This window comes from Ostrea edulis, chromosome 10 (genome assembly GCF_947568905.1).
Source record: "Ostrea edulis chromosome 10, xbOstEdul1.1, whole genome shotgun sequence".
NCBI classification, from domain to species: domain Eukaryota; kingdom Metazoa; phylum Mollusca; class Bivalvia; order Ostreida; family Ostreidae; genus Ostrea; species Ostrea edulis.
Genome location: NC_079173.1, coordinates 42,480,610 through 42,507,979, shown reverse-complemented (window position 1 = coordinate 42,507,979; position 27,370 = coordinate 42,480,610). Strand labels below are relative to the sequence as shown.

At 34.7% G+C, this 27,370-nt stretch overlaps 1 protein-coding gene across 2 annotated transcripts in view; it reads left to right on the top strand.

Moving 5' to 3' along the window:
• The first annotated feature begins 473 nt into the window (after positions 1-473).
• LOC125666130 (dopamine D2-like receptor) overlaps positions 474-27,370 on the top strand; it is a 40,971-nt gene continuing 14,074 nt past the window's right edge. Inside the window, exons 1-3 of one of the 2 annotated variants that reach the window (XM_048899239.2) lie at positions 474-688; positions 16,003-18,463; positions 25,612-25,732. In XM_048899239.2, the coding sequence (XP_048755196.2) occupies positions 17,576-18,463; positions 25,612-25,732 (1,009 nt within the window). In that variant the 5' untranslated portion in view covers positions 474-688; positions 16,003-17,575. The remainder of the gene's footprint in view (positions 689-16,002; positions 18,464-25,611; positions 25,733-27,370) is intronic. The other variant, XM_048899237.2, reaches the window with a different exon arrangement.

Here is a 27,370-nt window from a genome sequence, read left to right as displayed (position 1 = left end):
AATTAAAAATAGTTTTCGTATTTTTTCAATTACTGTTTTGTATTGATTTATTTGTTATGATAAATATCACTATTATTGCTTTACAATAAGACATAACATGCCCATAGAAATAGATGGTAGATTGTTTAACACATGAAAAGAATATATCATTTTCGTCTCTTTCGAATTACCGACATCATTGTTTTGTCAAAATTAAAATTCCATGGAGTGAAAACTGTGAATGTAAACTTCATTCAAAGTGTTAAAAGCTTTTAAGCCGTCCGCCATGGTAACCACCACTGGGCAACACGATTGTTAGTATATTGATTTAGGAATTACGATAAAATCACCATAGGAGGTGACCAATTGTAAATTAGAAAAGAAAAAAAAAACCCGCAGAATAACTATAACAACGGGCGACGCTCGTCCCGTGTGATCAATCTGTCAACTAACTGTTTCATAGTAAATAAAATTACTCCCCGGGTTCTTAGATCAGAACACTTCATTCAAGTAGGGGGCGTCCTGCTACTGTAGTTCTTAATTTAAATCTTTATTTCCGATGTCCCGTATCGCTGCTCATACATATATCACCACGGTGTGCATAAAGAGGTGCAGGTGCTTGTGGATTAGTTCTGTCGGGCAGGATTATCTTAAATGGATTAACTTAAAAGTGGATTATCTCAATCATCGGAAGTGTTGCTCGAATATTGTAAGTATTCTCATGTTCCACTTACAAGGGCGATTTTTTCATTGAAAATTTACGTGCATACATGTTTGTTGCACTCCCATGTGTACGATTATAACACCCTCAGTCTATGAAAGCCACGACCTGAATCACTGGCCTACTGACTGCTTAATTCACTGTGTTGCCGTTGGTGCATTTTTTTTTACTACTGACAAGTTGATTCGTAATTTAAAATCACACCTTTCTCTTTCTATAAAGTTGACAGAACCTGTTCTGTTATTGAAATATGAGACTAAATTTGTAGAATAAGAATACGGACGGTAACTACTAGAGGTCGTGTGTACCATCCATACGGTTCGTTGAATGTTTCCGGTGAATTTTGAAAAGTGCCTGCGTTGTAAACAGATATACCGAATGCATGATAACCAACATCGGATTCTAGAAATGCTGGTTTCGTTATCTGTTGATGTGGCAGTTTGACGAACATTAAAACCCGAATATCGGTTTATTTCAGACAACATATGCAGAAGTTATCAAATTTATTTCAAAAACACAACAACAAAAAACCGCAAATACAGAAACCGAAACTGTTACTCTAGGAAAGCCCACACCAGGTTAAAATTAATGCTAGACCTTGATCATCTTTATTTATAAACACGGTCATCACACCGCGGAGATTACCGCCAACCGGTATTGTTGTGTCGGGTGATTTATCTCAGAACAACTTTATAACATATCCATTTAAAATTATTTCAGTTCACATTGTGTAAACTATAGAATGTTCGCTGTATGACACCTGAAGGATTCTCGTATGATTTCTTTTACTTATCTATCTGTGCAACACTGCGCAACTATCCATGAAACTTTTGAGATCTGAAGAAAAATGTCTAAAATATTAAATTAGGTCATTCAGATGTACATGAAATTTCTCCGCTATATGTTCTACACTGCACTATAGGATAGAAACAGTTTCTTTTGTGTGTGTTTTTTTTTTAAATAAATAAATCGCGAGCGTTACGAATTTTAAAGTGTTTTAACAATGAAAGGTCACGGTGTATATATGAAGGTTTGAGGAACATGAATCGGGTCGTGTGAATGCGCACTATAAATGTTGGTACATGTTTATATAGCTGACGATATTTCCAGCATTAATGACCCTTAGCTGACCTAATTAGTTTAATTAAATGTGGCTCCGAAGTCCTCGTGTCACGATCTTTACCCACCATTTACTGTAAGTAGAATAGACAGGGAAACGGTGTCAATAGGAGTCTTGTCAGCTGTTAATACGACATACAATTTAGTTTATACTATATAATGAAATATACACAACTTATTGAGACTGGAGAACAAGTGCAAATCCACTTACATGTATATCAATTTATCGCTCCTCATTAATAACTTAAATGGCGACCACGTGTTGACAAGAAAGGAAAGAGAGCAAAAACAATAAAAGAGGTCTGACTGGAACAATTACAATAATTACAATGGTAACTGGATCACACCAGTTAATTAAACGGTGAGGAGAAAAGTCAAGGCATGAAATATGAGAATGTATGACTCATACGAAATTTAAACAATATGAATATTTACATGTGCATGTAGACAAACATCAACTGGCAATACAATACATGTAAACAATGATATAACCTCACCCCCACTCCCACCCTCACCCCAATATCAAATGATGACGACATGAAGTAAATAGGCAAACAATGAATGAAGACAGCAATAAGCACAATGTGAAGTTTACATAGTTTGGGAAAAACCATCTGGGCTTAATTAAAGCCTTTTGATTTAATTATATTTATGTACATTTAGGAATATTGTTTTCGTTTTCTTCATGGTTTAAGTATTCATTACCAAACAAACTTATGTGTTTAATGGGAAGTTGAAGTTGATATATATTCATTGCTGATGTGCGTACAACAAAGTAATGTTCATTAGATTGTGTACAATAAGGATGGATTCGAGATTACGAAGGAATAAATGTTGTAAATAAGGAACTGTCATTCATTCGGAACTGTCATTCATTCGCAAGCGTGTGTGAAGAATTGACCTCGTCTGAATTCTATGAGATAATATCTAGGGATGGCTTTTTTTTTTTAATGTGGAGAAATGAGTGTTTTAAATGTTGAAAGAGTATTGATTTCTTTAATGATATTTGGGTGGGGGTTATTCCAAAGGCGTGTGTTGACTGGAATAAAACTGTTTGTATAATACGTTGTTCTGATGTTTCAATGTACACAGTGGTGAGAATTTCTAGTATGGTCCACATGTAGGTCTTGATTTTGTGTGTGTGTGTGGGGGGGGGGGGGGCACTAGGTTGTAAGTACATATAATGTATTCCGGTGTATATCTATCCATCATTGTGTGTGTGTGTGGGGGGGGGGGGGGGGGTTAGATCATTTTATACTTTATACATCTGTATTAACTCCTGTTGTTCTCGTTGTCTTAACTCTATTTCATTGTAAATTGAGTGTAAACTGCTGCACCTGTTATTATGCGGCCTGCTTTGAGATTTGGTTTTTCTTTATAGTAAATCGAACAATTGCAAAGTAATTTTTTAGCTTAGTAATCTCTCTCATTCTCTCTCTCTCTCTCTCTCTCTCTCTCTCTCTCTCTCTCTCTCTCTCTCTCTCCTGCGTGCTATGCAGCGGTTCAAACCATATGATTGTCACAGTGTGGAAATTCAATGCAGCAAAATGCCAGAAAGTCATGGTAGTTTTCAGATACCAGAAAGTCATGGTAGTTTTCAGATACCAGCACAGTACTTGATGACTCTGCAAACTACAAGTGTATGTCAAAACAATATTAAAGAAGATTACTGCTGTCACAGACATGAATTCAGCAATCCCGTCCGTTACATACTCCAGCTGATTAATCGATCCATTCATGGATTAATCAGTTGATGAATTCATTAATTGGTTTGGGTTTTCCTCCCCTCCCAAATATGGTCCACGAGCAGATCTCATGAAGTGCTAACGAACAGGAAGCTGTGTACCGGAAGTAGTGTAACGGAAGACCTACTCATTACTAGTAATGGGCTGTGTACCGGAAGTAGTGTAACGGAAGACCTACTCATTACTAGTAATGGGATCCTAAATTTAGGAACGTTTCGTGTATGTTTTTTTGTGCTCTTCTGAGTAGTTTGCATAGAGAGACGTCACCAGCTGTAGGTGAAATTGTAGAATGTTTGACGCCCAGACCACCACAGTGTTTGTTGTTGTTGTTGTTTTGTTTTTTGTTGTTGTTGTTTTGTTTTTTGTTTTGCCTATGTCTACCACAACATGGGACCCCATTTCTAAGCTCATTTCCAAAAGACACGTGACTTTTACGTCATATGCCGGGCGCTTGACGGAGGAACAGTCACTACCTATGTTAAGTGTCATAGATTGAACGTAGCACCGGATCCGGACCTTCCAATTCCTAAGTGGGCGTCATAACCACTAACTAACCGCGGCCGGTTTCCAAGAGAATGAAGTTATCAGATCAGCTTCGCCAGATACAAGGCAATGGCTTCGCGTCCTCTCGGAGTTTAACTATTAATTTTCACTCATGGCATCTTGGAAATGACCTTGAAGCAGTTCAGTAAATATTTTGTAGCACATTTTGAATAAATGCCTGTTTTCCAATCACCTCTCCCCGTGGAACAAATCACTTCCCGAATAACAGAAGAGTTGAGGGTCCGGCGATTGCAAATTAATACGTTAAACAATTCCCGAATAACAGAAGAGTTGAGGGTCCGGTGATTGCAAATTAATACGTTATCCATTTGCTTTAATGTCTACACGTGGATTTACCCAAACAGTATGACGTGTATTCTGCCACGAAATTAAAAACAAAATTAAGAGAAATCATGCATACAGAGTTGATTATCACTTGCGGAAACTTGACCTGTTCGATACAATATAAAGTTAACAGTGCAAATGAACCCCTCCCCGCGGCCATGACAGTAATCAACACAGGCTCGCCGTGTACTGTAAAAATAATTCTGTTATCAGCACGTTTTAGGGATTAAAGATTGAGAGCAATTCATTGAACGCATTTCATTACATCGTATAAAGTCGGCGTGGCTCAATTATATATGCAGATTTCATAGACGAAACCAGGACGATTTTACGACACGTAAGAAAACCAATTTAAAGTATATTCTTACGACATAGATGTGCATGCAAGGGCGAATCCAGGGATTGCGTTGGGGGGGGGGACAACTTTAGGAAACAAGGGGTCTGGAGGCCCCCATTGGGTCGAGGATAGCGCCCTGGTGGGGGCCCTGGGGGTGAAGCCCACAGAAGCTCCTGGATTTTACGGACTTTATACAGGGCTTGAAATATGTCTCCTATGTAGTAATTTTTATTATTTTCCGTCATTTTTAATAAGGTGGAATTGATAAGATGACATAATTTTAAGGTTCTTTGAATTGAAAAAAAATGTAAGTTCTCCCAATAAAAATAAATCAAAAAGATTGTCATTTATTTCTCCGCGAGTGGAAGAAATGATTGCTTCTTTTGTCGTTTACATTTTTCTAAACAAGAGACAAGGGTTTACCTAAAATTTGAAAAAATTAAGAGGGGGAGGGGTCGCCGGCTGCGCCCCCTTAGATCCGCCACTGTCATATACCACAAAACCAGGTCCATTTTACGACACCCAAGGGCGTTTAACGAAGCCATTTAGCGCACATGGTATGAATGATAATTGCGTAAATTTCCATTTTATGTAACATGTCAGTATTGATTGGGGCAATCTTAAATTATTAATCTCGTTTACAATAAATTGTTCCTCGTTATATCTGCATAAATGGACAGCCGCTCCACGGAAGTCTTCAGTTTCAGGATTTCTAGTTAACGAAATGGTTTTGGACTATTAATGAATAAATATTTTCTTCTTCCCCTACGTATACAATACAAATAGTATTACATTATATGTTACACTATACCAGGATACCTTATTTTACGGGTTGGGACTACGGAACAGGAGAGGGGGGAGGTGCAGGGTTACATACTAAAGAATTAAAGTATATATCATAGATCACAATATCAAAGTATGATGTGAGGGATGGGCTGTCCTACCGCGGTAGCCGCAGTGGTTAAGTCTTACAATTAGGGGATCTCGGGTTCGATTCCCAATCTCGGAGCTATACTAAACCTAAATTGTGCTTTTTTATTAGTGTTTTTAAAAAAATAGACAACATTTGTTCAGTCCATATTATGTTTGCATTTTGTCGTGTTTTTACTGTATTTTACAGAGAAGACCTTGGGTACTCCTCAACCTTTCTAGGAGAGTTTTTCTCCACCTGTGTAAACAAGCACATGTGTGACGGTAAATACATGCGTGAATCTCCTTCTCACAATTGATTTTAAATGCAAAGGGAGACAATTCTGTAGGAGCGGCCCGTCACTAATTGCTTTAACGAAAGAAATTGTCGAATTTGGTGACATTTTCTGCGCCATGTATTTAGTATCACAAGACTCTGCTGATAAGATCGTCTACGATCTACATTTTACAATACAAGTTTGTTTTGTTTTTTTGTACTTGACAACATTCCTACCTCCTTAAGAAAGACGTCTGACAAATATTTGTTTGGAGTTCAATCTTTTTCCCGAAATCTCTAAGCAGTCTTTCAAAATGTCATTGTCTTCTAAACGTTATTCATACCAACCATCTCATTCAAGATTGAGCGTTGGGTTAACCAAATCCAAAGGTAAATCATTCGTGCTTGTATTATTTTGTCGCTATCAAACTGCAATAATGCAGCCCTCTCCAATTTTTAGATCACCGGAACAAACTCAGGTGGCCGATTACAACTGGTCTGCGTCCGCCGTCGTCCGTCGTGCGTCGTCCGTTAACAATTTTAACTTCTTGATAACTACCATTCCAATTTTCTTCAAATTTGGTATAAATCATCTTTAGAACAAGGGGGCATTACTCGTAAATTACAAGATTTCGGCACCACCGGGGCCTAAAGGATGGGACAAAAACTGCCCAAATTGACCAATTTTTCAAAAATCTTCTTCTCTAGAACCCAAATGTATATGAAAAACTAAATGCATAGTGATGTAGAACAGGAAAGTCTCTTCCAAAATTGTAAATTTCATGATCCCCGGGGTAGAAGTTCTGACTCCAGGGCAGGACAAAACTTAGCAAATACATGTATAGTGTATATGTTAAATAATATCTTACTTCTTTAATGCTATTGATACTAAATTGAAACTAAATGGATTTTTAGAAGGAGTGCGTAGTCTTTTATCAAAATTGTAAATTTCATGATCCAAGTGGGAAAGGGTTTGGTTCCAAAATTGTCATAATGTCTTCTTGAAGTTTGTTGTTATACACATGCAGTATAAAAACTAAATGCATATTTAGGAATAGCAGAAAAGGATGTACCAAAATTGTGAATTTTGCAACCACAGGGTTTTGACCCCAGGGCAGGTCAAAATTAGTCATTTGCATTAATGTTACATAAATTACATTCAGTAAAGCCTTTGATCAGTACAGGCTCTTTAGAGGGCATTTAAGTTTTAAGGACACACCTTGTTTTATATGTGTAATTTTGCTGAATATTAGAATTTAGCTTAGATATTCAGAACAGGAAATGTTTAATAGCCATTGGGACTAATACTTTGCACTTGGGCATGTCTAATAAAGATGTTTTTCATTAAATATCAGTTACAACATGCTAAACATTTCGTCTGCTCCGCCATGCTTGTTATCGCGAGATCTCGTTGGTGGATCTACTGAAAAACGTAAACACTGACAATCAGCACAAAATATATTTTATTGAAGCCATTCCACAAAGAAAGGAAAATGATTAGGTGGCAGAAATATTTACACTCTGCTGTTTGGTGTTTTTTTTTCAAGTTGATACCAAATTTAATCCTTTTCAATACCGACAAAATCGCTTTCTCCTTCGTACTCAACTATTGAAGTAAGCGTTAACATATGTGGGATTATTGAAGTAAGCGTTAACATATATGGGATTATTGAAGTAAGCGTTAACATATATGGGATTATTGAAGTAAGCGTTAACATATATGGGATTATTGAAGTAAGCGTTAACATATGTGGGATTATTGAAGTAAGCGTTAACATATGTGGGATTATTGAAGTAAGCGTTAACATATGTGGGATTATTGAAGTAAGCGTTAACATATGTGGGATTATTGAAGTAAGCGTTAACATATATGGGATTATTGAAATAAGCGTTAACATATATGGGATTATGCAATTAACTTAACAACCAGAAGTACATCAAACATGGCGCACGATATGAATCGAGAAAACGGAATATATCGAAATATTGTTAAAAACGGTAGAATAGAGTCTCACAAATTTTAAGTTGCAAGTTGTAAATCTACATATTGACTAAGAAACATATAATGGCATTTTAAGCCAACAAACACTCCCGCACCTGCACCATTACGGAGACCCTAAGGAGTCGTAGCCTCCATCCCCCCTCCCACCTTCCCCCAAAGTATCGGGAAGGGTATATCATTGCAGTTATTTTATCATATGTATCCATTAGTTTAGGGGTGTAAAACGTATCTAAATTTGCTGATTAACACGTAATTAACCGCCTGGATTTCAGTGCGTAATTGGTGATATTTGATGAGTATGTATGCCCATACACACCTTGTCTGGAGTGATACATGATTATTGGCAGTCCTACGTGTCGTCTTCTCTTCCGGGTTTATTTGCTAAAGTATGTGCCCTACCTGTCAATATTCTTAAAAGTACTTTTTGTTGGTTTTGTATTTTGCTCCCTGTTTGCCCAACTCTCTATTTTGTATTAATTATAGGAGTTATGAGATTGATCACTGTTATCTTTACCTTTCATAGTTTAAGTCATTATTTGTAATAAATTTGGATGTATGAATTGTAAAGTTTTAAAACTATATAGTGATTAACAAAAGGACACCAGGCTAATTAATGAGGTCAACCATCCAAAGTATCGAAACTTCGAAAATATGGCCAACCACGGCTCCCCGGATGCTTTTCGAATCGCTCCTTTGTTATCGTACTAAATAAAGAAACTTACGAAAATATACCATTCTCAATAATTTGTCGATACGAAATGAAAGGTGTTACTTTGTTATCCATAATCATTCAAGATTTATGTGATTCAAACAATGCGAGATTCGAAAAATAATAAACAACGGATCCTGCTAGATTTCAAACAGCTGCGAATCTCTGTTGTTTGTGTATCAGATTTAACGGAGATATAGACCGCTCCCTTGATTTAACAGAGATATAGACCGTTCCCTTGATTTAACAGAGATATAGACCGCTCCCTTGATTTAACGGAGATATAGACCGTTCCCTTGATTTAACAGAGATATAGACCGCTCCCTTGATTTAACGGAGATATAGACCGTTCTCTTGATTTAACGGAGATATAGACCGTTCCATTGACATCAAAAATAAAACTCCACGGGTCTCTAAGATATGAGATCCTCAGTTGCGGATCTAGACGTTACTGTGGGGTGGGGTTTGAGGCCCGAAGGGGAGGACATGCCAGGGGATTAACCCCCTCCCATAGGGGGGGGGGGGTCCAGATTGATTCAAAATGGTGCATTTTAATGCATTTTCGACTGAAATTCTTGTTTCTTCTTCCTTTCAATTCTAGTCACTACACCCTTTATAGAATTTAAACGAAAAGAATAAACTTGACTTAATGATTCAAAGTGATTCATTTTAATGCATTTCAGATTGAAATTCTGGTTCCTTCTTGCTTTCAATTGTAGTCACTACATCCTTTATAGAATTTAAACGAAAAGAATAAACTTGACTCAATGATTCATAGTGATTCATTTTAATGCATTTCAGATTGAAATTCTGGTTCCTTCTTGCTTTGATGCATAGTTATCACTTCCTTTATAAACTTAAATGAATATCATTTGAACTTTCAAGAATTGGGAAATTAATTTCATTTTTTTCTTCTTCTGAACATTTTGAAACATATTGTATATTGCAATAAAAGAATTTGCAAAAAAAAAAAAAAAAAAACAACAACAAAACAAAAAACACACACACAAAAAAAAAAAAAAAAAAAAAAAAACAACTTAACATTCATCCAATTTTATGTATTCGATAAATAAACAGCATGCATACATTTCTCAAGCATGCCCGAACATCCAAACAAATTACAAACACACTATAGGCCTACAACCAAAACAAATGTATCACCTGTTTAATCCTATTATTCAAACATACAAAAGATATAACAAATATTTATCAGACATGTTATGATGTACACATACACGTAATACTTAGAGAGGTTAACATTGAAATGAAGCACAATGTATATAGCTATATGAATATACAAAAAAAAAAAAAAAATCGCATATACATTGTATATGATAAGATGACAGTATTTCCTGCACTATTACTTACATTGTATATGATAAGATGACAGTATTTCCTGCACTATTACTTACATTGTATATGATAAGATGACAGTATTTTCTGCACTATTACTTATTTGAATATATTATATCTCGGTAATCACAACAGAAATGTTCCGAATGGAATTTTAGACGGGTGGACCATGTGGTAAAAAAACGAGAGAGAGAGAGAGGGGGGGGGGTCCCGACCCACTCCTAAATCCGCCTCTGATCCCTGATTCAGTAACTTTAAGAGTATAGGTACGATAAAGAACTCTTTTATTCGTGCCAACGCCTGCCGCGTCACGGAGCTCGGTTTTTAAGGTCTTATCCGAAAGACCCGTGACTCTCACTTCTAAACGTCAGGTCACAGGGGCTAAGCCCGTTTTGGGCCCGAACTCTGTGATACCATAAATATATATTTATGGTATCACAGAGTTCGGGCCCAAAACGGGCTTATCCCCTGTGCGTCAGGTGTATTGTGAAGAAGCAGTCGATAGTTATGTTTGACGTGTCCATGGCGTGACCTATGACCTTCCGGTCACGAAACGAAATTTCTAACACGAGCTACTGCGACCTGTACATCGTACATATACTTTACTGGTATACATGTAATGGATTTAGTTTTAACTGAATCTTTATCCTTCTATAAAATGTGTAATGCTGAAAATGATTTCAAACTCTCAAACTTTGTTGAGCCATGGTACCTTTAACATATGTAACATCGATCAAAGATGATACAGCTATTTTGATTGGTTGAATTTTTTTGTTGATATTTACATCAGGTGAAAAAAGTACTGTGATGGCATTACGCTATGGTTCAAAACGTCGTTTGTAAGTTAGAACACAGCAGAGTGCATTTTGAATTTCTAATCAAAGCAATAATCATCTGATTAAAGTAATAGTCATTTAATCAAAGCAATAATCATCTAATTAAAGTAATCATCATTAATCAAAGCATTAATCAACTGATTAAAATAATCATCATTAATCAAAGTAATAATCATCTGATTAAAGTAATCATCATTAATCAAAGTAATAATCATCTGCTTAAAGTAATAATCACTTAATCAAAGCAATAATCATCTGATTAAAGTAATCATTATTGAATCCAAAAAAATAATCATCTGATTAAAGTAATCATCATCTGATTAAAGCAACAATCATCTGATGAAAGTAATCATCATCTGATTAAAGTAACAATCATCTGATTAAAGCAACAATCATCTGATTAAAGTAATCATCATCTGATTAAAGTAACAATCATTTGATTAAAGTAATCATCATTAATCAAAGTAATAATCATTTGATTAAAGTAATCATCATTAATCAAAGTAATAATCATCTGATTAAAGTAATAATCACTTAATCAAAGCAATAATCATCTGATTAAAGTAAGCATTATTGAATCCAAAAAAATAATCATATGATTAAAGTAATCATCATCTGATTAAAGCAACAATCATCTGAATAAAGTAATCATCATCTGATTAAAGCAACAATCATCTGATTAAAGTAATCATCATCTGATTAAAGCAACAATCATCTGATTAAAGTAATCATCATCTGATTAAAGCAACAATCATCTGATTAAAGTAATCATCATCTGATTAAAGCAACAATCATCTGATTAAAGCAACAATCATCTGATTAAAGTAAAAATCAATGACGAGAATTACAGAGGAGAAATTATTCTATTTTTATCCCGGTTGATCGAAATGGACAGAAAATGTATGCACCGTTTACCGTCCAATGTTTTAGTTAATACATTGAGATCAACGGTGGAAAAAATAATAATGATAGAGTCACTTCTTGATCAAACCCAGACGCAATCTGACCCCTAAGCAAGCGTTCCCCGGGTACACGTGTCGTATGAGTACTTAGCATGACTTTAGAACTGCGTAAAATCACGACTCTTAACAAACCACTGGCCACTTTCTCCGTTCTAATTGACATGCCTGCAATAAGACACCTTTTTTCTCCGTTCTAATTGACATACCTGCAATAAGACACCTGTTTTTCTCCGTTCTAATTGACATGTCTGCAACAAGAATTCAATATTCCAATTTTCGATTCTTGTCTCATGAAGTAACGGAAGGAAATGTCTGAGTTAACGTTTTTCAATGTTCTGCATCTTTTGGGTATGGTTATTGTTGATGACGAAACCTTGATGTAAGACCCTGTCATAGTTTCAATGGTCAGTTGAAAACACAGTAAACGATCCCGATTCAGTACAACGTTGTAATCATTTTTTGCACTAGTGTGTTTTGCACAACGGTTATAATGTCCCGAATTTGCTCTGACTTGTGAGTACAGTTACACAGGTGCGTGGCGATGTGATCGACATTTGTCCGTTGGTTGTCGTTCTTTTTGTCGTCATATCCATAAACGTTTCGCACTTTCACCTTCTCAAGAACCACTGAAGCAATTTCAACCAAACTTGGCAGAGAGTATCATTTGGTGTGTGTGTGGGGGGGGGGGGGGGGGGGGGGTAAGTTCGAAGTTTGTTCAAATCAGGAGCCATCAATAAGAAAAACGCAAAACATAGGATGTGATCATGTAAAAATTTCCTCCTAGAAAATGACGAAACTTATTGTGAAAACTTTCTGACACAGTGAAGGTCCAAGTTTATCCAAATCATGACCCCTAGATGTAGGATGGTGCTACAAAGAGATTGAAATTTTCTATACTAATCGATTTTAAGATAAGATAGGAATTTTTATTTTTACTATATGGATAAAAAAAAGTATTTAACCACACTAAATCATATCAATATGCAAACACTCCCAAGGTGTTTTGACTCTTCTTTTTTTTTTTCTTTGATTGGTTTTTCTTTGTTTTTTGTGGTTTTTTTAATTGTTTTGGAGTATGGACCCTGGAGTTAGGGTTGAATTAGAATTGGGGATAACACTTTACATAAAAATGTATGTGTTGAATATCGTTAAGGAATCTTCTCCAGAACGACAAGGTCATGTCAACAAATATTGAACGGACGGTCCATGTTAACAAATATTGAACGGACGGTCCATGTTAACGAATATTGAACGAATAGGCAATGCTTATAGGTTATAGACTTTGTATGGGAAAATATGACGACCGAGTTTTTTGGCGCGTAGACGGACCGAGCTTGCGAGGTCCATTCGCAACAATAAACGATGTCATCATATTTCCCATACAAAGTATATAACCTTTTTATTATATACTTTCAATTTCATTTAGAAACTAACAATAATTTTATTTTTAATAATAACTTTATCGGTTTAACTGAGTAAAAGATGAAAAACACGAAAAATTTGAAAATTAACGGCGTAGAAATTTGATTGTGACGTAATGTTTGCGGGCCGGAATATTTCCGGACATATATCGTGTGATATATGCCCGCAAACTTTTAAAGAAAAAAGAAGAGATGAAATTGAAAGTATATAATAATAACAAATATTGAACGGCAATCCCTTCATGTGTTGATTCACGTTCGGTGAAGTCATGAACCCGAAGGGCTAGAATGCAGCCATTTGGGGTCAAAAATTACGGATATTTAAGTTTAAATAAACCTTCTCATAAAGAATAACAATACCATGGTGACTCGGGTGAGCGGTGTGACTTATGTGACTCGGATGAGCGATGTTATCTTCCTGACTTTGGTGAGCGGTGTGACTTATGTGACTCAGGTGGGATTTGTGACGTATGTGACTCAGGTGGGATTTGTGACCTATGTGACTCAGTTGAGCGGTGTGGCTTTTAACAAAGAAAAATGATAGACCTAGATTTTTGTTTGAACTATAATTTATTATCAGCTACTAATAAACATGCTAAATGTTTGTTTTCGGTTTGGGTGTTTGTAATTATATCTGGTTTTATACACCGCGATAAATATTTGTGCAGAAAAAAAATCCCCGAACCTTCGCGATGAGATGAAACTTACTCCCTGCGTGTCAGATAAATACTAAAAACATGTCCTACAAATCTTTAAATTTTCACGTTCGAAACTGTATTACCTCAATAGATAACATTTCCCTATCCTCAGGAAGAATTCAACCGAAAATTTTAACTTTATAGGCTCCATATATAGAATCATCATATTTTGAATGCTTTGAAACCACAGAATAATTACCAGAAACACCAGATAATTACTGAAAACACCATGTAATTACTGAAAACATCGGGTAATTACCAAAACCCCGGGTAATTACTAAAACCATCAGGTAATTACCGAAAACATCAGGTACTTACCGAAAACACCCCTGTAGCATTAAAAATTAGCTACAAGATGTTACTTCACACTCATATTCATAAGAACCCAAAGTTTCATTCATACTGATAGAAAATTAACTATTTTTCACTGTTAGGTGCTCCGTTTGCTATTTCTATAGTAACGTCATCGGACATATCGCATTTGTTCTAGTATTTTGATTTTAGTGTACATGCAATAGTGATGTTTTTTGTCTTCAATTTCCGGTTACAGTGTGAATATTTTTTCTTCTTCTGATGATATACACTGTTGATCTGTTTTACCGCCTAAAACAGCATTCAGGTTGGCAAACACTGACCCCAGCCAAAATAAAGATATGGAAATGAAAAAATCATTCAATTTGAATGAAACTTGGGAAGTACATGTACATAAGAATAAACTAACACACTGTGTTTTTTAATGAAACTTTTGGGCGTATGGTATATATGTATATATATAATAATAATTCTTATAATGTTGGGGGTTTTTTTTTGGGGGGGGGGGTATTTTTTTTTTTTAATGTGTTTCGATAAATACCCGGGTTTTTCTGTGTTTCCGCGAATGTTTCTTGAATAACTTCTGCATATCTTGGTAGGTATACAGAGTTTCAGGATGAACTTGGTAGTAATGTACATTGATTATGTATAAATATACTAGAACACAGAGTAGAATTTTATACCATGTGGTTTATTGGCGAGCTTAGGCCAACTGGGTGCCCTATACATGTATTTAGAGTTCTTTGATAGTAAATTCGAATCCAAGCGATATGATTGCCTGTGCTTAGAATTAAAGGGGCATTAGTTGCCAAAGTGATAGCAACCATTTTTATTCTCAAAATCTCACCATGGCATAGGAATACATATGTCAAAATGACTAATAAAGATGTATATTGTGTACAAAAACAAGAGAAACCTAATAAAACTATGTAAGATAACCGCTTTTAGAGCAAAGAAATGCATAAGGAAGAAATATTGTCTTATTTAATCACCAAATCACATATATCCATGTGGCTGCTTTGAGGTTAAAAAGTATCTAAAATAATTAAATGCTAGTATTATTACTGAAATATGTTATATCAATAGAGCAATTTTCATTTCAATTTTCATCCCGTGGGGATCCGGGTTAGAATAGGTCCTCAGTACCCCCTTGCTTGTTGTAAGAGGTGACTAAATGGGGCGGTCTTTCGGATGAGACTGCAAAAACCGAGGCCCCGTGTCACAGCAGGTGTAACACGATAAACACCCCCCCCCCCCCCTCCTGCTCAATGGCCATAAGCGCCGAGATAGGCCTAAATTTTGCAGCCCTTCACCGGCAGTGGTGACGTCTCCATATCAGCGGAATATTCTCGAGAGGGACGTTAAACAATATTCAATATATCCATTGAATTCAATTTTGGTGACAAAATTGCAGATAAGAAAGCTGTCAATGTGAAAATATTTAGATATCCTTTAACGATGATTAAAAGTAATTCAAAACAACTTTCGTTCTATTCATGACAGTACCTGATAAAAAAAAAATGATAGAGATAGGATTCTGCTGCATGGAGTTGTAAAAATCGAAGATAGGATAGGCCTTAATCTCTTCTGTTACACTTAAATATCATTTATCCAATTGTTTTTTGGCAGTTTTTTCGTGTTGAATTTTTGATATGCAGTGTTTGGATGACGTAATATTTCTATGTTCAAGGACACGTTATGCAACACGAATTACCTAGCAGGTTATCTTTGCAGGTCTTGATGTAGAACACGCATCGCCGGTGTCCATCAGCGCTACCACAAAAATCAATTTAATTCATCTTCACCTAGAAGAGAAAATTTCAAGATCTGCGAGAGAAACTAAAATCAAAAGGATTTTACAACCATTCCAATCCCAAACAACCCAGTCTGGATCTGGATCCGAATTGAGGCGGACATTCACGAGTGAAATTCCCCGGAATAACACGTGACATGTCTCCTCGTTTTATTCACTGCAGGCTAATCAACCGTCACATATATATCTAGATCCGCCCCTGATATCTATATAGGCCGTCGAACAGATAACACTGAGACTCCCTGCAATTTCCTGCTATAGGAAATTCCATCGAGATATTATTAGATTAAGAATTACGTAGTACCGCAGTGGGGGAACTCACCGGAAAGAGTGCTCCAAGATCGAACTGCAAATAAAAAGGTGACACAGCTGAACGATCATTTAGAGCTTTACACGTGATGCACGTGTTGAGAGAATAGCATTGACTTGAGAGGTTGAAATCGTATAACAATTCATTTTCAGCAAAGGGATTCGATTTGTTTTTAATTAGTGATTTCTTAAAAAAAAATCTTGCAGTGAATAAATTTCGAGGATCAAGTACAGGAATGAAATGTGACGTATCCGCTATGGGTTATGATTAAGTGATGGTACCAAGAAATAGCTTCACACCATTTGTGCATTTGTACTCTTAGTAATTATAAAGGATATTTGTAGCCCCGCCTTTTACAAGACCTCTATTTCTGATTTTCTTGAAGAGAAATGTTTCTTACGAGAGTTTGTTGTGTTCGAGAAAATAGAAAAAACCACACAGACTAAGTTGTGTTTTATCAGAGTGAGAAAGCTGCAAAACGAGCCGACATAGCGGTGTTGAGGATGCAGATAAAACATTTACAGAGAAAATCTTGAATTCAGATAATATCTGGTGCATTCCTAGCAGTGAATTAAGAGATCGCATTTGTATATATTTCATAACATCAGGACTGACATGAAATAATGATTGGAAATTTAGATAGACGCTGACAAATACCGAGCATAACCCGGACAAGTTTATCGAATATCGACAAACTCTAAAACGTAACCTTCTGTTCAACATAGTGGAGTACACCAAGCAGATATTGATATGCTGGATATTCGGTAGGAGGTTCGGCATTGAGGTGGTAAATCGTAATAGCTGTAGATACGATATTAAGGATGTTCGATATTGAGGTAATAAATCGGTATAGCGGGATATACAGTATTAAGGAGTTTCGACATTGAGTTGGTAAATCGTTATAGCGGGAAATAAAGTATTAAGGAGGTTCGATATTGTGATGATAAATCGTTATAGCTGGAGATAAAGTATTAAGGAGGTTCGATATTGGGGTGTAAATCGTTAATGCTGGATATTAAGGAGGTTCGATATTGTGGTGATAAATCGCTATAGCTGGAGATACAGTATTAAAGGAGGTTCGATATTGGGGTGTAAATCGTTATTGCTGGATATTAAGGAGGTTCGATATTGTGGTGGTGAATCGTTAAGGTGGCAGTAATTCAGTGATATAGCAGAAACTGAAAATGTCATTGAACGTTACAGAAGTTTGGACAAATTCGTCGCCTGGATTCAATGTCCACGTGTTTTGTGATTCAGCCGTGCACGACCATTTTCCGTCTCCATTCACAGTGTTTATCATCGTCTGGCTCTCTCTCATTCTAGTGGCGGATCTCGTGGGAAACACACTGGTCATCCTGGTTATCTTAAAAAATCCGAGCATGCGCGATGCTACGCAGACGACGAACTTCTTCCTGTTGAACCTGGCCATCGCTGACCTTCTCGTGTGTCTTGTTATCCCGTTCTCAATTCATTCGCTTTACAAAGAGTGTTGGGATATGCCGCTATTGTTGTGTAAAATTAATTCGTTCCTGGTGACACTTTCGCTTCTGACGTCGATACACACTCTCATGTACATCAGTATACATAAATTCATCAGCGTGCGACGGGTAGCAGTAAACAATGACTTCAATGACCCCGTCACACGACGCACGTGCTTCACCATGATCGGACTAGCGTGGGTGTATGCCATCGTCTTCAGTGTCGTCACCGTGATTTCTGATCCCATCTTTAAGGAGAAAACTCTTCAATGTGGACCCAAATACCCCATACCGGGAGAAATGAGCTTTTATTTACACATTGCAAACCAAATAGGAAACCTGTTCGTCCCAATCGCGATCCTGATGTTTTGTTATATACGGATATTTGTGTATATCAGACACCATGCCCAGGTTCAACGCAGGATGTCCTTGAGTGACAGCAATACAAATCAAGGCGAGAGGGGCGTGACCTTGACCTTGTTTATCGTCCTTGCCTGTTTTTTGTTATGTTGGTTACCTTATATGGTGTATACTAACTACGCAGCCTTTGTGTTGGATAAACAGAACGACATCCCATTTTATCTGAATCCTCTGGTAAGAACTTCTACTAGTCAGATGTATAAATATCTATACTAATCATATGTTTTTAACTTCTCTACTAGTCGTGTGTATAACTATCTCTTCTAGTCATATGTATATCTCTACTAATCATAGGTATAAATATCGCACAGAGAGAATTGCTTTCAGATAGGGTTTTATTATATGTACAAATATCGCACAGAAATAATCGCTTTCAGATAGGATTTTATCATATGCACAGGGGCTAAGCCCGTTTTGGGCCCTAACTCTGTGATACCATACACATAGATATTTATGGTATCACAGAGTTCAGGCCCAAAACGGGCTTAGCCCCTGTGATCATATGTATACATTTCGCACAGAGAGACTCGCTTTCAGATAGGATCTTATTATGTGTACAAATATCCCACAGAAACAATCTCTTTCAGATAGGATTTTATGATATGTATAAATATCTCACAGAAAGAATCGCTTTCAGATAGGATTTCATTATACAGTGTATGTATAAATATCAGATGACACATAATTTTGATATCTGAGTTCTGTTTGATGAGTTCTCTCAACGTGCTCTTCAATTTATAAACATATCTACGTCACATAACCGTATTCCATTTTCAATGACCGTGTTCGCGTGCGACAGCGGTGCAGGAATTCCCTTCGCCATCGAAAGCAATTTTTTATCTTGTCTATATGGCAGTGCGGTCTACCGCTTTTCAAGCTCTGCTATGGGGGGGGGGGGGGGTCCGCAGGTCGTGAGATAATACCCCCGGCTTGGGAAAAAGTGGGGGTAACTCACTTCTCTATGACTTACATATACGGAAAGAATCGCTTTCAGATATTTATTTTTTCAATCTTTTACTCCGTCGGCTCGTTTTATCATTCACACGTGAACGTTATTACGTTGTATAATATTCCCAGATGATCTGTATGAATACATGCACTCATTAATAGTGATAGTCATGTTATGTAAGATAAGCGCTCAAGAAAAAAATCTGTCTGGCAGTTGAGTTCGTTCCAAATTCCACACTTTTTATTACAAAATGATACCGAAATACATCATGATCTTCTCCATAGGGAAGATTCATTCTGAGAGGGAAAAAAATGTGTTTTCTTAGACAAAACAAGTGTGTTATACATAATTTTACATTATCTTAAAGGCACACACAAATAAAGTGCTGAAGGTGCAATTTGATGAAGACCAGTTGGCGCGTTATTTCTAATCCCGATCCCGGTTTTTTTTTAAATGACAGACAGCTGACTATCCTTATGCATTACTTGAATTTAGCGCACAATGTTTACTTAATGGGATTCAAAACTTGACGAAAAAAGCAAATAAAACTTACTCGTGTAATGAACGAAGATTTATATGATTCTTAAACTTTTTGATATCGCCTAATCCACTCATTCTAAACATAATATCATCCTAAACATCTCTATAACATTTCTATATAGCTTAATTCACTCGTCCTTAATATCTCTATAACATTTCTATATCGCCTAATTCACTCGTCCTAAACATCTCTATAACATTTCTATATCGCCTAATTCACTCGTCCTAAATATCTCTATAACATTTCTTTATCGCCTACATTTCTGTCTTGCATAATTCACTCGTCCTAAACATCTCTATAACATTTCTTTATCGCCTAATTCACTCGTCCTAAATATTTCTGTAACATTTCTATATCGCCTACATTTCTGTATCGCCTAATTCATTCGTCCTAAACATTTCTATAACATTTCTATTTCGCCTAATTCACTCGTCCTAAACATCTCTATAACATTTTTTTATCGCCCAATTCACTCGTCCTAAATATCTCTATAACATTTCTCTATCGCCTAATTCACTCGTCCTAAATATCTCTATAACATTTCTTTATCGCCTACATTTCTGTCTTGCCTAATTCACTCGTCCTAAACATCTCGATAACATTTCTCTATCGCCTAATTCACTCGTCCTAAATATTTCTGTAACATTTCTATATCGCCTACATTTCTGTATCGCCTAATTCATTCGTCCTAAACATTTCTATAACATTTCTATTTCGCCTAATTCACTCATTCTAAACATCTCTATAACATTTTTTTATCTCCTAATTCACTCCTCCTAAATATCTCTATAACATTTCTCTATCGCCTAATTCACTCGTCCTAAATATTTCTGTAACATTTCTATATCGCCTACATTTCTGTATCGCCTAATTCATTCGTCCTAAACATTTCTATAACATTTCTATTTCTCCTAATTCACTCGTCCTAAACATCTCTATAACATTTCTATATCGTCTAATTCACTCGTCCTTAATATCTTTATAACATTTCTATATCGCCTAATTCACTCGTCCTTAATATCTTTAAAACATTTCTATATCGCCTAATTCACTCATCCTAAATATCTCTATAACATTTTTATATCACCTAATTTAGGATACTCGTTCTAAGCATCTCTGTAACATTTCAAAATCGCCTATTTCACTCATTCTAAACACCCCTATACAATTTCTCTACAAGTTTCGATATAGCTATACAATTCCAAAATGAACCCTAACAACTGCAGATATGTCTGAAATTGTTTGAGTATGGTCGCTACCGATCTCGTTAGTGTATGGTCCAGACGGTGAATGACGTAAACCAACCTGTTGATTAATTTCATTATCTTATTACATATTCATGATTATGTAAAGAGTACCCAGGTAATTTATGGATTCATGATTGCCCACATTTGAAAATGTTCGGAAACTACTGTAACCCAATTTTGACGTCACGTCTGCGTACAAATATTAATGGACGTAAGGTATTCGTCTACGACCGAAATTACTATGTACGTGCTTCTAGAAATAGAAATGCATAATATAGAAAATTATGCGATAAACAGGTAGTGGGTTGAATCCTAGTATAGGGAAAATTAAATACAACCGTCCTCCGTCGTTCCTAGTTTGACCTCATTAGGCTTTCGTTGCATGGCGATCATTCGGACGAAGCTTGTGAAATCGTTTTCCGCGCAACAAATGGGTACTCTCTATGCATAATCTGTAGGAAAATAATAATGAAAAATGTTTCAAGATAATGAAATTAATCAACGGGTTGATTTATCTGATAAATGAATTCCGGTTTTATATGCACGTCCAGTGTGGTTCTTCTAAAATGACAGCACGGTTAATAAAACTTCAGCGTTGACACGTCGTCCATTCTTATACACAGCGTCCTCTCATTCTATAGACAGAAACTCATTAACGACCTTTTACCTCGTTCTTAAGACTTTTTATCGAATTATTGCGACTTTCTATTATCGCGCTATTACAACTTTTTATCTCGTTCTTACGACTTTTTATTTTGATATTACGTGGGGTTTTTTTTATCGCGTTATTACGAATTTGTATTTCGTTGATACGAATTTTTATCTCCTTCTAACGACATTTTATCTTTTTCGTACGATTTTTCATCTCGTTGTTATGACTTTTAATCTCGTTAGATATTACGACTTTCTTAAGTCGTAATAACTTGTTATTTTGTAATTACGATTTATTACATGTACGACTTATTATGTCTTGATTATGACTTATTATGTCGTGATTATGACTTATTATGTCGTTATTATGACTTATTATGTCGTTATTATGACTTATTATGTCGTTATTATGACTTATTATGTCGTGATTATGACTTATTATGTCGTGATTATGTCTTATTATGTCGTGATTATGACTTATTATGTCGATATTATGACTTATTATGTCGTGATTATGACTTATTATGTCGTGATTATGACTTATTATGTCGTGATTATGACTTATTATGTCGTGATTATGGCTTATTATGTCGTGATTATGACTTATTATGTCGTGATTATGACTTATTATGTCGTTATTATGTTTTATTATGTCGTTATTATGACTTATTATGTCGTGATTATGACTTATTATGTCGTGATTATGACTTATTATGTCGTTATTATGTCTTATTATGTCGTTATTATGACTTATTATGTCGTGATTATGACTTATTATGTCGTGATTATGACTTATTATGTCGTTATTATGACTTATTATGTCGTCATTATGACTTATTATGTCGATATTATGACTTATTATGTCGTTATTATGTCTTATTATGTCGTGATTATGACTTATTATGTCGTGATTATTACTTATTATGTCGTGATTATGACTTATTATGTCGTTATTATGTCTTATTATGTCGTTATTATGACTTATTATGTCGTGATTATGACTTATTATGTCGTTATTATGACTTATTATGTCGTTATTATCTCTTATTATGTCGTTATTATGACTTATTATGTCGTTATTATGACTTATTATGTCGTTATTATGACTTATTATGTCGTGATTATGACTTATTATGTCGTGATTATGACTTATTATGTCGTTATTATGTCTTATTATGTCGTTATTATGACTTATTATGTCGTTATTATGACTTATTATGTCGTTATTATGACTTATTATGTCGATATTATGACTTATTATGTCGTTATTATGTCTTATTATGTCGTTATTATGACTTATTATGTCGTTATTATGACTTATTATGTCGTTATTATGACTTATTATGTCGTTATTATGTCTTATTATGTCGTGATTATGACTTATTATGTCGTGATTATGACTTATTATGTCGTGATTATGACTTATTATGTCGTGATTATGACTTATTATGTCGTGATTATGACTTATTATGTCGTGATTATGACTTATTATGTCGTTATTATGACTTATTATGTCGTTATTATGACTTATTATGACTTATTATGCCGTGATTATGACTTATTATGTCGATATTATGACTTATTATGTCGTTATTATGTCTTATTATGTCGTGATTATGACTTATTATGTCGTTATTATGACTTATTATGACTTATTATGTCGTGATTATGACTTATTATGTCGTTATTATGACTTATTATGTCGTTATTATGACTTATTATGTCGTGATTATGACTTATTATGTCGATATTATGACTTATTATGTCGTGATTATGACTTATTATGTCGTGATTATGACTTATTATGTCGATATTATGACTTATTATGTCGTTATTATGTCTTATTATGTCGTTATTATGACTTATTATGTCGTGATTATGACTTATTATGTCGTGAGTATGACTTATTATGTCGTTATTATGACTTATTATGTCGTTATTATGACTTATTATGTCGTGATTATGACTTATTATGTCTTATTATGTCGTGATTATGACTTATTATGTCGTTATTATGACTTATTATGTCGTTATTATGACTTATTATGTCGTTATTATGACTTATTATGTCGATATTATGTCTTATTATGTCGTTATTATGACTTATTATGTCGTTATTATGACTTATTATGACTTATTATGTCGTTATTATGACTTATTATGTCGTTATTATGACTTATTATGTCGTGATTATGACTTATTATGTCGTGATTATGACTTATTATGTCGATATTATGACTTATTATGTCGTGATTATGACTTATTATGTCGTGATTATGACTTATTATGTCGTGATTATGACTTATTATGTCGATATTATGACTTATTATGTCGTTATTATGTCTTATTATGTCGTTATTATGACTTATTATGTCGTTATTATGACTTATTATGTCGTTATTATGACTTATTATGTCGTCATTATGACTTATTATGTCGTCATTATGACTTATTATGTCGTCATTATGACTTATTATCTCGTTTTTACGACTTATTATCTCGTAATTATGACCTCACTAGGCTTTCGTATACTGGTATTTTTTTTATGATTATGATTATGACTTTTATAAGAATATTCTTCATGTCGTTAATTTGACCTCATTAGGCTTTCATATAATGGTAATTTTTTATGATTATAATTTTTTAATAGTTTTATGATATAAACAATAAAAAAAAAGATTATTACGCTCCTACATCATAAAAGGAAACTAGAATGGACACGACACACAATGATTTATATAGCATATGATTTATTTTTTAAGCCTATGAGAGATATTCTGTAAAAACAACTCTTATAGTGTTATCAAAATCACCATTTATCTTTAGCCCCGACGAGATTCAGTTCGCGGATTGTGAACTCTTCAGTAGTGGAGGGGTAAATAGTGGTCTTGAAATATTTAAACGTTGGAAGCTGGTGACATTTATGAATGAGAGTACTCGGAGATTGGGAAACACATGCCAGAAAACAACACATGATAAGACTGTACAACACAATGATATTCCTGCTGTGTTTCTAACCACATTCTGATGTCCTAGAAGTTACCATTACTCATCAGCTTCGTTTAACTTGTGTTGTTGATTAGGCCTAAGTGCAATATTTTGTTAAACTCTGTCTCTCTCTCTCTCTGTCTCTCTCTCTCTCTCTCTGTTTCTGTCTGTCTCTCTCTCTCTCTGTCTGTCTGTCTCTCTCTCTCTCTCTCTCTCTCTCTCTCTCTCTCTCTCTCTCTCTCTCTCTCCTCAAAACGTCTGGAAAAGACGAAAAACCTGCAATGAAAATACCTTTTTATTTCTCAAATGCTCTATCTCATTTATCAACTTTTAAATTCTATTTCATTTTAGTAAGATAGTTCTGTATCTGGTTTTAAACACCTTGTATTTTTGTCATATTTCATTTTTAAGATATCTGTAAATGTGTTTGCATACGTATTGTATTTCATATTTTGTTTTATGTTTTATTAAGAAAATTATATCAACGTGTTTATACACACTTTCTGACCTATTTCATAGCTCGCTTATTAATCAGGAAAGAAATTACGAATTATATGACGTGAAATTGATTCAATACTAAAGTGGTCTTATTCTAGGCGTATTGATGACGTGAAATTGATTCAATACTAAAGTGGTCTTATTCTAGGCGTACTGATGACATGAAACTGATTCGATACTAAAGTGGTCTTATTCTAGGCGTACTGATGACATGAAATTGATTCAATACTAAAGTGGTCTTATTCTAGGCGTACTGATGACATGAAATTGATTCAATACTAAAGTGGTCTTATTTTAGGCGTACTGATGACATGAAATTGATTCAATACTAAAGTGGTCTTATTCTAGGCGTACTGATGACATGAAATTGTTTTGATACTAAAGTGGTCTTATTTTAGGCGAACTGATGACATTAAATTCATTTGATACTAAAGTGGTCTTATTTTAGGCGTACTGCTTCGGCTATATGAACAGCGCCTGTAATCCTTTGATCTATGCATGGAGAATCCCAAGATTCCGACAAGGATACACGGACATCATTAAGAAAACAAGATACATAGTAACGATAGGTATGTATAAATAAGGTAACAATTGTATGATTTATCTAATAGTGTATCTTTTTAAATGATTTACGTGATATATTTCCATATGAAGTACTAAATTCTTATCATTAAATCAGTTGGAGTTTTAGTGATGTGTACAGAATTGACGTGTTTTTTCCGTATTCACCAATTAATGATTAGATTGCGTTATAACCCAGATGATTAATAAAAACGAAATAAGGATAACTGCTAAACCCAATTGATGTTTCTAGATTAATTTACAGGTACTTATGAACACTTATAAATTACATGTACTTATGAACACTTATAATTTACATGTACTTATGAATATTAACTTACATGCACTTATGAACACTAACTTACAATCATTATGAATACTAACTTACATGTACTTATGAACATTTACTTACATGCACTTATGAACACTAACTTAGATGTATTTATGAAACATTAACTTATATGTTGTTCCGAACATTAACTTACATTTATTTATGTGAGCAATAACTTACTTGTATTTATGTGAACACTAACTTACATGTAATTATGAACACTAACTTACATATATTTATGAACACTAACTTACATATATTTATGAACATTAACTTAAATGTATTAATGTGAACACTAACTTACATGTATTTATGTGAACACTAACTTACATATACATGTACTTATGAACACAAACTTGCATGTATTCCTGTGAACACTACGACCACCGTCACAATGATGACTAGTATGCCACTGTTGGGTGTGCGTATATTAAAAACAAATATATTATGTGTATTTATGAACATTAATTTACATGTATGTATGATCATTAACTTACATGTATTTATGTGAACACTAACTTAAATATACTTATGAACACTAACTTACATGTATTTATGTGAACACTAACTTACATGTATTTATGAACACTAACTTACATGTATTTATGAACACTAACTTACATGTATTTATGTAAACACTAACTTACGTGTATTTATGAACACTAACTTACATGTATTTATGAACACTAACTTACATGTATTTATGAACATTAACTTACATGTATTTATGAACATTAACTTACATGTTTTTATGAACACCAACTTACATGCATTTATGAACATTAACTTACATGTATTTATGAACATTAAGTTACATGTTTTTATGAACACCAACTTACATGTCCATATGAACACTTAGAATAAGTGTTTTCTCTTGGTGAACATATTGATGGGTGATTGTATTTTTTAAATTCTGTTTTGTTTCATACTAGAGTAACAATCCCCAACCTCTCCTAACAAGGGAGAAATCTATAATTTCTTATTTTAATTATTATCAGCTATTCGTGTGTTTTTAACTTTCAAAATGTAAGTACATACTTGATAAAGGTAATTATCAATACCCAAATAAGGTGTCTCAATAAGGCGGGGCGATCATCAAATAAGGTGTGTTGATAGTCAATTAGGGTGTGTGGATATACCATTAAACCTAAGGTTAATACCCAATGAAGGAGTGACCATTCCCAAATGAGGTGTGTTACTGCCCAAGTAAGGTGTTTTGATACCCAAATAAACTGTAAATACATAATAAAGGTGTATCAATGCCTGATGAATGTAGGTCAATACACAACTCTCTCTCTCTCTCTCTCTCTCTCTC